This window comes from Diceros bicornis, chromosome 18, assembly GCF_020826845.1.
Source record: "Diceros bicornis minor isolate mBicDic1 chromosome 18, mDicBic1.mat.cur, whole genome shotgun sequence".
Classification (NCBI taxonomy): domain Eukaryota; kingdom Metazoa; phylum Chordata; class Mammalia; order Perissodactyla; family Rhinocerotidae; genus Diceros; species Diceros bicornis.
Genome location: NC_080757.1, coordinates 15014835 through 15030606, shown reverse-complemented (window position 1 = coordinate 15030606; position 15772 = coordinate 15014835). Strand labels below are relative to the sequence as shown.

At 48.2% G+C, this 15772-nt stretch overlaps 1 protein-coding gene across 9 annotated transcripts in view; it reads left to right on the top strand.

Moving 5' to 3' along the window:
* Positions 1 to 15772, top strand: part of RAP1GAP2 (RAP1 GTPase activating protein 2) — a 218525-nt gene that overhangs the window by 148376 nt on the left and 54377 nt on the right. For 8 of the 9 annotated variants that reach the window (XR_009222681.1, XM_058560067.1, XM_058560073.1 and 5 more), the window contains 4 exons: positions 9556 to 9591; positions 14133 to 14177; positions 14931 to 14963; positions 15376 to 15588. Coding sequence is in view for 8 of the 9 variants with exons in the window: in XM_058560067.1 (XP_058416050.1) it covers positions 9556 to 9591; positions 14133 to 14177; positions 14931 to 14963; positions 15376 to 15588 (327 nt within the window). In the remaining variant the exon portion in view is untranslated. The remainder of the gene's footprint in view (positions 1 to 9555; positions 9592 to 14132; positions 14178 to 14930; positions 14964 to 15375; positions 15589 to 15772) is intronic. The other variant, XM_058560068.1, reaches the window with a different exon arrangement.

The following is a 15772-nucleotide window of genomic DNA, read 5'->3' as shown; positions in this document are numbered from 1 at the left end:
TCTTGCTGGGCAGAGTATTCAGTCTTTCATTCAGCAAACATTTCTTGAGCATCTCCTACGTGCCAGGCAGTTCTAGGCCCAGGGATACAGCAGTGAACAGTGAAAATAAAGAGCCCTGCCCTCAAGGACCTTCTATTCTAGTGAACCAGCCTTTGCCCTCTTGCAGGGAACAGTCCTGTGTTTTCCACAGGCCTCAGCAGCCAGGCTGGCAGCCAGCTGGCCCTCATCCTGACCACCCTGCAGATGGGGGCCTCTGAGCCAGTGGCAGAGCCAGGGCAGTGCGGCACGTGCTGGGATAAGGCAGCTGTGGGACACATCCCATCTGGCTCCCATCGGGGTGTGTGATCTGGGTTCCCAGCTCCCCCACTTTCCAAAATCTCTTTAGAAAACTCTCCAGAAATTACTTTCTTTCGTGATGCTTCCTTCCCTGTGGGAACTTGCTCTGACCCCCATTTTCCTCCTCCCCCCCAGCACTGCCCAGCCCACATCCCATTTTCCTGGGATCCGTGTAGGTTGGAAACCCTTGTCCTCCATCCTTATTGTGCTTTGATGTTTCTCATTGCTGTTGACATGTCTTTGCCCCATCGTGTGTGTCCTGGACTGAGGTGGGCAGGGATAAGGAGGCAGTCGTTACTGTGCATGAGCGTGTTCTGTGTGGGATGCTGTGCCAGTCTCTGCAGACCGGCTCACGTTATCCCACCACAGCCCTGTGAGTCCGCGCTGCTATTAGCCCGCAAGATGCAGGGGCTCAGACGTCGGCCTGGGCTGTGAGCAGTGGGTGTGGGGGGCCTCCTGGACAAGGGGTATAGGCAGGCTGCTCACACATAAACACACGCCGCCTCCAGGAGGGGAGGAGAGGAGCCCAGAGCTAGGGCAGGTCATCCAGCAGGGACCCGGTGGGCAGCAGGTGGGTGTCACTTCTCCAACTAGGGTCAGAGAGGAGGAAAGGGAAGAGGGGAGAGTGCTGGTGGGGGCCTCCCTAGTTGCGATGCCACAAGGAGGAAAGAACAGGCGGCCGCCTGTCTGTAGGGACAGGCCACATCCGTGTGTGGAGCTGCTGTGGACCAGAGGGAGGCAGGCTGGCCGCTCTTGCCCACGGGAAGGGCACAGGGTGGTGAGATGGGCAGCATCTCCTATATAGTGGCCCTCCTATACTCACACATCCTCTGGGCACCACACGGATGCTGTATTCCTTCCATTGTTTCTACCTCTTCACTGCTGGGCAGGGGCTGGACCTAGAGCGAGCAAGTAGAGGCATTGGGAAGGTTTCTCAAGACTGGCCTTGCGATTGCTGTTCACTCCTGCTCCTGCTCCCTCAGACCTCCTCCCGCCTTCTCCCCCAAGGACTCGCTTTGCCCTTCTGAAGGAAGACCAGGCCATTTCTATATTGGGAGGTGAGGACAACAGGGATTGAACCCCAGCGAAACCCTGGGCCCAACCTGTGATTTCCTTGGCTGAGCGCTGGCGCTGGGTGATGATTTCACAGCCTGCTCGGCTGGCTGTTAAAGCAGAGCCCAAGGGGAAATGCTGGCTGCTGCTCTGATTTGGGTGGCAACGGCTGCTGCTAATAATAAATTAGACAGCTGCGTGGACGCTGCTATTGATGGGGAGGCTAAATTACATTTCTGTGAAAACCCAGTGCCTGGCTTCCTGGTGGAGGAGGGATCCCCTTCCTAGGCATGCCCCGGGCAGGACTTCACTCTGTCCTAAAGGGCCTGAGGGACAGTGCCGGTGAGTCAGTGAGCATTTATTGAGTGCCTGCTGTTGCTCTTGGGTGTGTGAAGCAGTCTCAGGGGGTGTGGACGAGGGTGGGTCTGAGTGGCCGGAGCTGCTGTTCCAGGCTGGCCTGAGTCACCCTGCTTCTGGGTGGAAAAGGAGACTTGCTCTTTGCCAAGGCTGGAACTGTCCCATTGGAAAGTTCAGCGAGTCACTGAGAAGTGGGGCCAGCCCAGCTGAGGCCCAGTTGCCACTGGCTGCTTTCTGCTCCTGGGCACTGTCCACGCAGGAATCGTCCACCCACTGCGTTACTCAGGGCTGAGGCTGCGTCACGGCCCCTTCATTTCACCACCTGTGCCAGACCCGAGGCCAGAGAGCATCTTCATTCAGGAAATACAGACCCATTTTTAACAGTAATCTAAACACACCACCCCTGGGAAGACCAATAAAATCAAGAAAAGCTAAGTGTCCTAAATCAGAAAAAGCAAAATACTGTCCTAAAGCTACTAGACTGTCTCCAAACAGGACAAAGCTTGTTCCAGAGAGAGCTTTCTAACACTTCCTTCTAGTAGTCGCTGTTTACTGAGCTCTCACTGTGGCCCAGGCCCTGGCTGGGCACTTGTCCACGTTCGCACTGCATCCTCCTGTGAACCCCGAAAGGCAGGGGTTGATTCCATTTGCAGGTGAGGGAATAAAGAGAGATTGGGTAATATGCCTCATGCCACACAGCTGGGCAGTAACAGGTCAGCCACACCCAAGACCTGGCTTTGACCACTGAACTCGACCACCTTCTGTATCTCTGCTATACCCAAACCTCAGTTGCTCTCTGCTGCCTTCCAGATTAAGCCTGAATTCCTGGCATTTGGAGCCTCTCAGGTCTAGACCCCAGCCCTCCTTTCCAGGCTGATCTTCAGGATATTGGCCCAGAGGCCTCAGTCTGCCAGGTTGGTCCACTCACAGTTCATGGAGTACACATCTTGCTTCTCCACCTTTGCACCTTTGCCCATACAGTTACACCTGCCTGTATTGCCCCTTTCACCCCTCTATCAAGTGATTTCTGTTTATCCTTTGAGGTCTGGCTGGGATCCCACCTCTTGTGAGAAGCCTTCCTTGATGCAGCAGTTTTAAAATATGTCCACAAATTCTTTGATTCTTCTCTCCTTGAGAGGTGGAACCTAATTCCCCACCCCTTGAGTGTGGGCTGGTCTTGGACACTTGCTTCTAATGAATAGGATAAAGGGGAAGTGATAGTGTATGATTTTAGAGACTAGGTCATAGAAGGTACTGTAGCTTCCTCCGTGCTCAGTTGTGCACACTCGCGAACGCTGTCTCTCACTCACTCCCGGCTGGCTCACTCTGGAAGAGTCAGTTGCCGTGTTTTGAGGACACTCAAGCAGCCTATGGAGAGGCCCGTCTGAGGAGGGGCTGAGGCCTCCTGCCAGCAGCCTTGTGAGGGAGCCATCTTGGAAGCTGATCCTCCAGCCCCAGTCAAGCCTTCTGATGATATGGCCCCTGCTGACATCCTGACTGCAGCCACCAGAGAAACCCTGAGCTAGAACTGCACAACTAAGCTGCTTCTAATTCTGACCCACAGAAATTGTCGAGTCACTACGTTTTGGAGTAATTAGTTACACAGCAATAGAGAACTAATACATTTGACCTCCCAGCGAGAAGTGCTTCATGCCTGCTCTGAACCACTGTGGCACCGGTCATCTGAAACGTAACCCTGGACAGCTTTGTCTCATAATGAAGATCAAGTACCCTGGAAATTGGACCCTTGCCTGGTACATCCCGTGTTCAGTCTATGCCTTATGGGTGCTTAATCACTTGGGTTAATTGATTAACCAATATAAGGGCATTGTCTAAGAACACACCTGAAGTATTTTTTGTTTGCCAGTTTGTATGGATAACAGAGAGTGAGCTGGATATGGAGGTGATTCAGGGGACCCTCTTAGCCTATAACACACAGAGCCAAGGTTACCCCTGGAAATGGCCTGAATCCAGGGGCTTTCTGTGGGCACCGAAGGCCCTGTACCGTGTCCCTGAATACACCCTGTTACGAAGGTGGGGGAAGGGCCTAGAGCAGGGGTTGGGGGAAGCAAAGAAAGGAATGCCAGAGCCTCCACTTATGTGTTGAAGTCTTAAAAACATTCATTAATTTCAAAAATAATTTATAATTGTTGAAAATTTAAAAAATATTGAAAATCGAAAAGGAAAAATTTATTCTTAACCTATAACTCATTTTGGCATGTATCCTTCAAGGTATATTTCTCTGGATGGGTGATGTGTATATGCATGTGCAAATATATATCTATATCTATATACACATGCCTACATACCCAAACAGGTTTTTTACATTTAGTTGAAAAAAATGGGATCATCTCGTTCTAAACCCTGTTTTTCTCACTTAGCAATGCATTGTGAATCTTCCCGCTAGCATAAGTAACACAGATCTCCTCTCATAGTATTTATTGTATGGGCATACTCCCATGCATGATTCACCCTTCCCTCACTGGTACTTCGGCTATTTCCACTTTTTTGCCTGTAAACAATGTTGCAACAAATATCCTTGTATACATATCCCTGTGTAGTTGCCCATATATTGCTTTAGAGTAAATTCCCCAGAGTGGGTTTACTGGACCAAAATATGTGAACATTTGTAAAGCTTTGGACACGTGGTACCAAATTGCCCTTCAGGAAGGTCGTACCAGGTACACACACATTCACAGTTCCTGAGTCCTTAACTCCATACCCTTTGCCAACATTGGGTTTTCTTTTTAGTCTTGGCCAATCTGATTGATGAAAGATGTTATCTTCTTATTTTAATTTCTTTAATAACTAGGGAGGTGGGCATGTTCCACGTGTTCATTGGTCATTTTATATTTTTCCTTTAGCAAATTGTTTGTTCATGTCCTTTGCACATTTTTCTGTTTCCCTTACAAAACTTATTTATTTATTTGAAATGTAACTATGCAAGTAATGTAGATCTACATGCTCGTGAAGTAGGCCGTATATAAAGCAAAACCCCTCACCACTGTCACTCCTCCTTCTCCACATAATCACTTTTTGACAGTATGAGCTATATTCTTCCATATTATTTTCTGTGCATTCATATACAAACATACAGGTAATTTTAGGTTTTGTTTTTCTCCTCCCCTTACACATACTTAATATACCTTGGAGAACATCTTATGTAAGGGATGTAGATCTATTGCTTTCTTTTTGAATGGCTGCATAGTTTTTTTTTTTTGAAAAGCTTTATTGAGATATAATTCACATACCACAAAGCCACCCATTTAAAGTGTATAATTCTATGGTTTTAAGTATATTCACAGAATTGTGTAAGCATTACCACAATCAATTTTAGAACATTTTTACCACCTCAGAAAGAAATACTGTATCCTTTAGCTGTCACCCTCCAAATCACCCATTTCCCTCAGTCGCCCACAAGTCTACTTTCTGTCTCTATAGATTTTCTTATTCTGGACATTTTATATAAATAGAATCATATAATGTGTAGCCTTTTGTGTCTGGCTTCTTTCACTGAGCATAATGTTTTCCAAGTTTATCCATGTTATAGCATGGATCAGTACTTCATTCTTTTTTATTGCTACCCATTGTATGGATATATCATAATTTGTTTATCTGTTCATCAGTTGATGGATATTTAGGTTGTTCCCACTTTTGGGATATTATGAATATTGCTGCTATGAATATCAGTGTACAACTTTTTGTGTGGACATATGTTTTTATTTCTCTTGGTGTATATACCTAGGAGTCGCATTGCTGGGTCAAATGATAACTCTATGTTTAACTTTTTGAGGAAGACCAAACTGTTTCTACAGTGGCTGCACCATTTTACATTCCTACCAGCAGTGTATGAGGGTTCCAATTTCTCCATATCCTTGTCAGCACTTATTATTTGTCTTTTTTTTGGTATGAAGTGGTCTCTTGTTGTGATTTTGATTTACATTTCCCACTAATTATGTTGAGCATCTTTACGTGTGCTTATTGTCCATGAGTATATCACCTTGGAGAAATGTCTATTCAAATCCTTTGCTCATTTTTAAAATGAGTTATCTTTTTATTATTGAGTCATAAGAGTTCTTTATATATTCTAGATACAAATTTCATATCAGGTATATGATTTGCAAATATTTTCTCCTGTGAGTTGTCTTTTCGCTTTCTGGATAGTATCCATTGAAGCATAAAAGTTTTAAATTTTGGTGAAGTCCAATTTATTGATTTTTTTCTTTTCTTGTGCTTTAGGTGTCATATCTAAGAATCCATTGCCAAAACCAAGGTCACAAAGATTTACTCCTATGTTTTCTTCTAAGAGTTTTATAGTTTCAGCTCTTACATTTAGGTTGTTAATCCATTTTCAGTTAATTTTTGTATGTGGTGGGAGATAAGGGTCCAATCTCATTTTTTTCCATGCACCTATCTGGTTTTCCCAGCACAATTTGTTGAAAAGACCCCGTTGAATGGTCTTGGCACCCTTGTTGAAAGTCAATTGCCATAGATATTTGGATTTATTCCTGAACTCAAACTTCTATTCCATTGATCTACGTGTCTGTCCTTGTGTCACTACCACACTATCTTGATTACTTTTGCTTTGTAGTAAGTTTTGAAATGGGGAAGTGTGACCCAACCTTGTTTTTTTTTAAGAATGTTTTAGCTATTCTGAGCCCCTGAGTGTCCATACCAATTTTAGGATCAGCTTTTCAATTTCTACAAAGAATTCAGCTTGGATTTTTGATAGGGATTGCATTGAATCTGTAGAATGATTTGGAGAGCATTGCAGTCTTAATCATTGACTCTTCCAGTTGTGATCATGGGATTTATTTCCATTTATTTATAAACTTTAAAAATTTCTTTCATAAATGTTTTGTACTCTTTTTTTTTTTTTGTGAGGAAGATCAGCCCTGAGCTAACATCTGCCAATCCTCCTCTTTTTGCTGAGGAAGACTGGCCCTGGGCTAACATCCATGCCTGTCTTCCTACACTTTATATGGGACGCCGCCACAGCATGGCTTGCCAAGCAGTGTGTCAGTGCGCACCCGGGATCCGAACCGGCGAACCCCGGGCCGCTGCAGCGGAGCGCGCGCACTTAACTGCTTGCACCACCGGGCTGGCCCCTGTTGTGTACTCTTCAGAGTGTAAGTTTTGCACTTCTTTTGTTAAATTTATACCTAAGTATTTTATTCTTTTTGGTGCTATCGTAATTGGAATTGTTTTCTTATTTTTATTTTTGGATTGTTCATTGATAGTATATACAATTGATTTTTGTATATTGATCTTGTATCTTGCAACCCTGCTGAACTCATTTATTATGTTCTAATAGTTTTTTAGTGAATTTCTTGGGGTTTTCTATATACAAGATCATGTTATCTGTGAATGAGCTAGTTTCACTTCTTCCTCTCCAATTTGAATGCCTTTTATATAGTTTTCTTGCCTAATTGCTCTGGCTAGAACCTCCAGTACAATTTTAAATAGAAGTGGTGAGAGTGGATAGTCTTGTCTTGTTCCTTATCTTATGGACAAAGTATCCGTTCTTTCAATATGAAGTATGATATTAGCTGTGGTTTTTTTGTAGATGCCCTTTATCATGTTGAGGAGCTTCCCTTCTATTCCTAGTTTGTTGAGTGTGTATGTGTGTGTGTGTTTTTTTTTTAAATCAAAATGGGTATTGGCCTTTGTCAAATGCTTTTTATATGATAATGTGGTTTTTGTTTTTTATTCTATTTATGTGGTATATTACATTCATTGATTTTTGGATATTAAACCAACCTTGCATTCTTGGGATAAATCTCACCTAGTCATGATATATAATTCTTTTTATATGTTGCTGGATTCAGTTTGCTAGTATTTTGTTGAAAATTTTTGCAACTATATTCATAAGCTATATTGGTCTGTAGTTTTTTTTTCTTTGATGATGTCTTTGGTTTTGGTGTCAGGGTAGTACTAGCCTCATAGAATAAGTTGGGAAATGTTCCCTATTCTATTTTTGGAAGAGTTTGTGAGGAATTAGTATCAATTCCTTAAATTTTTGGTAGAATTCACAAGTAAAGCCATCTGAAGAAAAGCCCGGGCTTTTCTTTATGGGTAGTTTTTGATTTACTAATTTAATCTCTGTTTATTATAGGTCTTTTTAGATTTTCAACTTCTTCCTAAGTCAGTTTTGATAGTTTGTGCATTTCTAGGAATTGTCCATTTAATCTAAGTTATCTAATTTATTGACACACAGTTGTTCGTTATTTGTATTTTATTCTGTGAATGTAGCTTGCTCTAACTCGTTTGTTTCTACTTTTTGCTGTTACAGACAATGCTGCAATGAACATTTTATTGTATCTATCTTTGTGTACATGTGTAAGTGTGTTTATAGTATAGATTCCTAGAAGAGGAATTGCTGGGTCAGAGGTCTGGGTATTAAAATGTTGATTGGTTCTGTCTCTTTGTCCTCTTTCTGCTCATCCTTCCAGCCTTATTGATTTGTGTAAGTCCCTTATGTGTCGTAATCTTGGTCTCCTGGAGACTGGAGTTGGTAAGAGTGCACAGAGCAAGTGGGAAGGACAGGTTTGGGAGCTGGGGGTTTGGTGGCTGCTTTCTGGTTAAGGGTGCTCGATGTGGGTGCCCCAAGCTTGTCCTCAACTCTATACATTCACATGTGGGATTTCCAGACCCTGGAACCTGAACTGCTGGGAGGTCAGAGACTCTTTGCCTCTGACAGGCCAGCTTTGGACTGGTAGAGGTTTTTGGAGTCTGCAGCAGGGCTGGGTCTCCCTGGGTAACTCCACAAAGGTCCTTCCCTTGGAGGTTCTCACCTGAAAATTCTGGGGGCAGCAGGGGCTCCAGGAAGTTCTGGTGCATTGGTGCCTGCAGAGGAAGGGAGAGTGGATGCTCTACCTCTGCATGAAGAAGTGACAAGGACATATGTGTTCCTCCTTATCACTGCTTTCTTTTCTCTCCTATTCATCTGGGGACTGTCTCTTCTGGACATTTATTAACTCATGGGTTGCCAGTGCTCAGATGTAGGCAGTGATCTTTCGACAAATGTAGCTGTTGTTGTGGAATGGGAAGTGGGGAAAATTCTGAGGGACCCCTGCATGTGTTTTGTTAGAGTAGAGCTTCCAGCCCCTCACCTCTCCATTCCACTGCCCTTTTCTCCTTTTTGTCTTTACCTGGAGTTTACAAAGGTGGCACCAAACCAGGTTAAAGGTTTGGACTTACATAGTTCAAGATTTTTAAAATAACCCATCCAGGCCCCTGGGAGCTGTAGTTCAGTGGTTTTCAGGCTTTGCTTCACAAGCTGTAGGGTCCCAAAGAGGTGCCTTGGAGGCAGGGGACAGGGGCAGGCAGAGGAAGCACATCAGAGGCTCAAGCCCCCGTGGCTGCTCTGACAGAGCGGCTCTGCCTTTACTGGTTTTATATATTGGAGTTCTAAGTGAGATTTTGTATGAGACAGAAGGGCTGTGTTGCCACAAAAGTTGGAAAACTCCTCGTGTTGGCCATTTTGGCCCCACTGCTGGGTTGAAAACATCCCAAACACGACTCCTGCTGGAGGCCAATCCAGGGCCAAGAGGCATCTGGGGAACCCGGCTCTCCCCAGGGCCATTTGCCAGCCCAGGCACATTTTATTTTTGCTTTTGTTGTATGGGGTGTTCTGGCCCTCCAGCCCTGCAGAGGCAAAATCAAATTATCTTCTCTCTTGATCCAAATGAATTTTGTCCCTGGGGAAGCCCTGGGCTAAGCTTCCAGAGAGTTGGTGTGGAGGCTTTCTTAGCAGACCTCCTGGCTGACGCCCCGCCTTTCTTTCCCCACCCTCTTTGTGTCTTTCAGTCGGCGGAGTTCTTTGAGATGCTGGAGAAAATGCAGGTGAGCATCCCCAAACTGGAGAAGCTGAGCCCCAGTGGGGGGTGCCGCAGTGACCTCCGGGACACAGTGCCAGGCAGAACCTGCAGGCAGAACTCGGGGGCCTTGGAGGGAGGGGCAGATGAGAGAGAACTCACAGCCCAATGGCCCGGACAACCTGAGGCCACTTCCATGTTGAGCTGCGCAGGGGACTCTGGGGAGGCTCCTGCCTGAAGGACAGGGAGGAGATAAAAACAGAATCTCCCAGCAGAGCAGACGGGGATGCCGTGAACCCCACAGATGTGGGGAGCATTTGAAAGGGTCCGTTGTTCCTGGAATGGGTTTCTGCAAAAGAAAGCTCCTTCTCAGGGGAGTCATCTCGTGTCTGGGAGGCAGAGCAGCGGGTGGAAGACAGACCTGAGTTCAAATCCTGCATCTAATCCTGCATCTAACACTTGCTAGCCCAAGTTGCTTCCCTTTTCTAAGCCTCTCGCTCCTGTTTTCTGTCTACTCACAGCGCTATTCTCACCTCACTCTGACACCAAATGTGTAGTGTGGTAGTTTTCCCACACCAAAAAATTCTGCGACACCAGCTGGGTGTCCTGCAATTTAACTCAATTCTGACACTGTCTACCTGGACATAGTGTTAGTCCTGCAGGTAAAGGGTTCAGTCCCACAAGACTACCCTCCTCCCCCCACCTCAGACACCAATCGAAGACCAGGTTGTCACCTGTGCTTCTGACGAACTAGATATAAATTGGAGGTTCCCATGACCTCTTCCTCAGATTTGATTAATTTGGTAGAGTGGCTCACAGACTCAGGAAAACAGTTTACTTACTAGATTATCAGTTTATTATAAAAGGATCTAACTCAGGAACAGCCAGATGAAGAGATGCATAGGGCAAGGTATGTGGGAAGGGGCACAGAGCTTCCGTGCCCTCTTTGGGCACACGATGTATTCACCAACCAGGAAGTGCTCCAAACCCCGTCCCTTTGGGTTTTTATGGAGGCTTGTTTACATAAGCACAGTTGATTAAATCATTGGCCATTGATGATTGATTCAACCTACAGCCCCTCTCTCCTCGGAGGTTGGGGAGGGGTCGACTGAAAGTTCCAACCCTCTAATCAGGGTTTGTTCCCCTGGCAACCAGCCCCCATCCTTAGGGGCTTTCCAAAAGTCAGCTCATTAACATAAACTCATTAATGTAAACTTATGAATAACAAGATACTCCTTTCACTTATGGCTCTGCAGCTGTTTCAGGAGCCAAGGACAAAAGGCCAAATACTATAACAAAGGATGCTCCCATTGCTCTTACTAAGGAAATCCCAAGGGTTTTAGGAGCTCTGTGCCTGGAACTGGATGAAAACCGAACATGTATTTCGTATTATAAATCACAATATCACAGCTTTTATAAATAAGAATACAGATATGTAAATACTTGGTAGACACGGCATAAAAGTCAGTGTTCAATTGGATTACTCCTCACCAAGGGCTCAGGGCTCACAGGTAAGAACCACTGCCTTAGGGAATATGGGGAGAGGTCCAGAAGGCTGAAGTGATACAGGTAGAAAGAGTGGGAAGAAGAAGCGGATAATAGCCTACATATGCCAAGCACTTGTCTGGGCTCGGAGATTGACAGGTGTTATCTCATCCTGACAAGGCACGCAGGAAGCAAGTGTATTATTATCATCCCCATTTCACAAGGGCGAAAACAGGCACAGAGAGATTCAATAAAGCACTCAAGGGCTCATGGCTAGTAAGTAACTTCAGAGCCAGAAGGCTTAGCTATTATATTATGATGCTTTTTACCCTAAGTAGATGCTATAGGCTTCAGGAAGGAAGATTCTGTAGTAATGGTCTGGAAGCTCTAGGAGGAGAGGCGAATAGTGCCCACCACAGTCCTGAGATAGGGCAGCTGCAAGCGAGTGTGGTCCTCATGGGAAAGCCAGTCTCTCGAAGGGTGGGGAAGGGGAGGGACGGTTTGAGGGAAAAAGATTGTTAGTGTTAGTGTCATTATCACGAGCAAGTTATTAAGATCCCTCTCTATGCCCAGCAGTGTGTGGACTACAAAGTAATTTTATATGCATTTAGGGAATTTATACTCAAGATGCGGAAACAGGACGGCACGTGCCTTGACAGCCAGTGGTGGGCGACAGTGTACAATTAAGTGCTTAGTTGCTTGGAGTAAAGCTGGAATTTTCACCTCAAGCCCATGGAAGCCCGGCACTCTGGCAAGCTGGCAGGGAATTTGTGGTTCACCCATCCTCGCTCTCCCTTCTCACTGGTTGCTACCGCAGTCCACCCACCCCACACCCCCAGCTGGAGCCTCCCGCCTCCCCCACAAAGGGCTTCTCTGAGCACATAATTCAGCCCCACTTAACCGGCCTCAAGCTGCTGGGCTTGACTTCTCAACTAGACTGGGAGCCTCTCAAGGGCAGGGGTCTGGTTTTTATGCTCCCTCTGTATCTCCACGGCAGCTGACACCCATCCATGGTTTGCCGATTCCACCCCAGTTTGAGATTGCAGGGGGCTGAAACCGACCTTCCCAGTGTTTAGGTCCCTACTATGTGTCCCCTGGGCCCCAGCCTCTGAGGGGTCCACAGTTTCCAACTTCTCTCTATGTGCAAAACTCACGTATGGGGAACCGGTGGGGACGACGTGGGCCTCATGGGGTGGCCAGATCTGTCCTTGAGTGTGGATGCCGTCTCTCCCTATCCTGCATTGGTGGAGACTGAGGCGCAGAGCAGTCAAGTGTCCAGGGGGCTCTGTGGGTTGGGAAGAGCCGAAACTAAGCTCTGGGACTCCTGACCCTCAGCCGGAGAGTCTGGGGATTTGAAGAAGGGCAGTCCTGTGAAGCAGCAGGCGCCAAGTGCACAAGCTTTGGGTCCCTTCGGTCCTGGGTTCAAGTTCTAACCCTGACGCTCTGTAGCTGAGTATCCTTGGTCAAGTCACTCTACCTCTCTGAGCCTCAGTTTCTTCGTGGCAGGGGAAGGGGGGAGTAATGATAATACCTATTGTAAGGGATAGGGAGGCGAGGCGAGGGCGGGGAGAGGGCCCAGTGCTGGGCGGTGGCTCTGTCATGGGGGAGGGGATTGGAGGAGGTTTGCTCTCCTGCCCCAGGAGCTGCTCCCAGGCAGGATGACTAACGCAGGACAAGCGAACCAAACTCCTGACATCACCCCTCTCCCCATGCGCCCAGTTTGCCTCCCTGGTCAGGGTCTGCAGGCCACCCGGGTGGTTTTCTCCCTGTGCGGGGAGGGGAGCACCTGTCTGGTGGGAGGGGCCCTCCCACGCCCTCCTGAACAATGCTGCCGGGTGACTCAGCCCAGAGAAGTCCGGAGAAGCTGAAGTCTAAATCCACCCAGTTAGCAGGAGCCCTGGTCTCCAAGGGCTGCGGGACATGATCATGCTCTTGGTGGACAGATGGCCCAGCTTCAAATCCAGGCCTTGCCACTCACGAGCAGTGTGACATTAGGCAATGAACCTCTTCCCTGGGCCTCAGTTTCCTTGTTGGTGAAATGGTGCTGTGGGCTTCAAAGGAGATGACTGAGGGAGCGCGCTCCTGAAGGTTAACATCTGGATGCATGATATGATGAGGCAGCGCTGCTTTGGGAGTTTTCTCTCCAGAGGGGACCTGTTTCTCCTAGTTTGTCCCACTGTCTCATGCCCTCGTTGGATTTATTCAAACAATGCTGGGCACACCACGTGCTCCCCTCCTGCAAAACCCAGTTAAGTCAGAACTTGACCATAGGACCACTGGACAAGGCGATGCTCTCCAGAAGTGAACATTCCAGGTACCTGCAGGTGTACTCCTTAGTCCACTCTTGGTATCTGATCCTTGCATTGATGCCTCTGTGAGGTGGCAGGGCAGATGAATCCCTACCCTTCATTTCACAGATGAAGCCATGGAGGCTGCAAGAGGCTCGACTTTGTCCAGGGTCACCAGTAGTAAGATAGCAAAGGACAGGCCCAGGCCCCGCCTGTCACCACAGGGTCTTCCTACCAGGGAGGAAGTGGAGCTGGTGTGGCGTGAGGTCCAGAGTGCTGGTTCTGACACCCACAGATGCAGGTCCCCATCCTCTCCCCTCACCTACTGGCTCTGAGAGCCTGGCAGAGATATTTAAGCACTAGGATGATAATACCGCCTACCTCATGATAATAATAACTCTTAGCTTTTACTATACCAATCACTGTTCCAAGGGCCTAACACGTTATCAACATCTAATCTTTACCACAATAGTAGGTACTATTATCATTCCCATTTTATGGATGGGAACATTGAGCCACAGAGAGGTTTTGTGACTTGGCTTGAAGTCTTAATGTCATAAGTGGCAGTGTTGGGATTTAAACCCCAGTGATCTGGCTCGAGTCCCTGCTCTTAACCCCCTGGCCTGCTGCCTTGCCTGGGGCTGCTGTGAGGACTGAGCGTGAAAAGCCTTTATAGCTGTCACTGTTATTATTACTAACCCCTGGCAAGGCAGGTGCTCCCAACAGACTCCTACATTTGGCCCCTTTTTTGTGACCTTTGCTTTTTCCATGGATCCTCTTTTCCTTGTTTCTGCAGGGGATCAAGCTTGAAGAGCAGAAGCCGGGACCCCAGAAGAACAAGGTGGGCTGGGCGGGTGAGGTATCAGCCAGGTGGTCCCGGCGAGGGGCCCTGGTGAGAGGAAGGCAGGGGAGCAGCCGTGTGCTGGGGTCTGCTATCTTACACCATCTAACTTGGATTTTCACCGGGAGCCGCTTAGGTGGCTGTGCCTCTTTGACTGGTTTACGGTGGGAACTAGGGCGGCCCTGGCTTGATGCCTTTAGGGCAGCTTCAGGGCAAGTTGGGGGGGTACCTAAGGCTTGCAGCTGGGCCTGATTCCTCTGTACCCCCTCCTGCAAACGAACTGCACACAGCTTTTCCGGATATCATGCTGTGGGCTCCAGCAGGTGTCCTTCTCAGCTTCAGGTTCCATTTCCAAGGCCCAAGGGTGCAGCTCATCACTTGGAGGTCAGCCCCCTTGCCTGGAGGGGGCTGGGTGGGACCAGGGTCGTCTTCCTGTTACAACATCCTAGGGTGAGAAGCTAGTCTCACTAACAGTGTGAAATTCAGCGCCTCTGTGTACTGCATCTTCAGCTAGCAGGGTTTGCACTCAGGTTCTGTGAGTTTGGAGAACTCAAGAGAAGCCAGATCATAGAGCTGCCTCTAGGCTGTTCTTCTGTCTGGTGTTCTTCCCGCTGGTGCTCCCAAAGCCCTGGTGCAGCCTGCCAGGCCCCCCAATGCCCCCGCTCCCCAGACCTGGGAGTGGTGAATGGAAACAGTGATCGAACTCTCTGGGCACTGCTGGGACTAATGGTGGCATGTCTGTTTGTCTTGCAGGATGACTATATCCCGTACCCCAGCATTGACGAGGTAGGAGCCCCCCTTGGTTGCACTGCAGCCCGCTCTGGGTCCTGTCTCTAGGGCAGAGCTGGCGGAGCTGATGGTGATGATGGTGATGGTCCCTACCCAGCCCCACGTGAGAGAGAACCTTGGGCCTGGGACTTGAGGGCCTGAGGCTTCTTCCCATCTTTCCCTTTGTGACCTCAGCTTCTCCGTGTTTAAATTGGGGGTGCCCATCCAGGCCTTGCACTTCTGGGGCTACATGGTCGGTGAAGCTGGAGATGTTGTGGGGCTTAGAGGAAGGGTTCCTGCCTTCCTCAAATATGGGGGTCCCCTCCTTGGAGCATTTCAGAGGTGGGTGGGGACACCACCACTGGCGCCCCTCCCCACCCCCTGCAGACCCAGGGCAGGCTGCAGTGCAAGACCCTCCCTCTGCCTCCAGGTTGTGGAGAAGGGAGGCCCATACCCCATGATCGTCCTGCCCCAGTTTGGGGGCTATTGGATCGAGGACCCGGAGAACTTGGGCACGCCGACCTCCCTGGGCAGCAGCATCTGTGAGGAGGAGGAAGAGGACAGCCTCAGCCCCAGCACTTTCGGCTACAAGCTCGAGTGCAGGGGAGAAGCAAGGGCCTACCGCAGGCACTTCCTAGGGAAGGTGAGGCCAGGGGCCCTGGGCAACGGTAGCTGGGGAGGGGAATGCACCAGGGAACCCCGCGTTGCTCTCCAGTGCCCCTTTCTCGCCGTTTCTTCTCCTCCCTGGTCCTGCCCCTTCCTTGCTGCCTGCCTGGTTGGAGAAGTCTGACTGGCTCTGCTCCTGGGCGGGGGGACAGGGGTGTGCA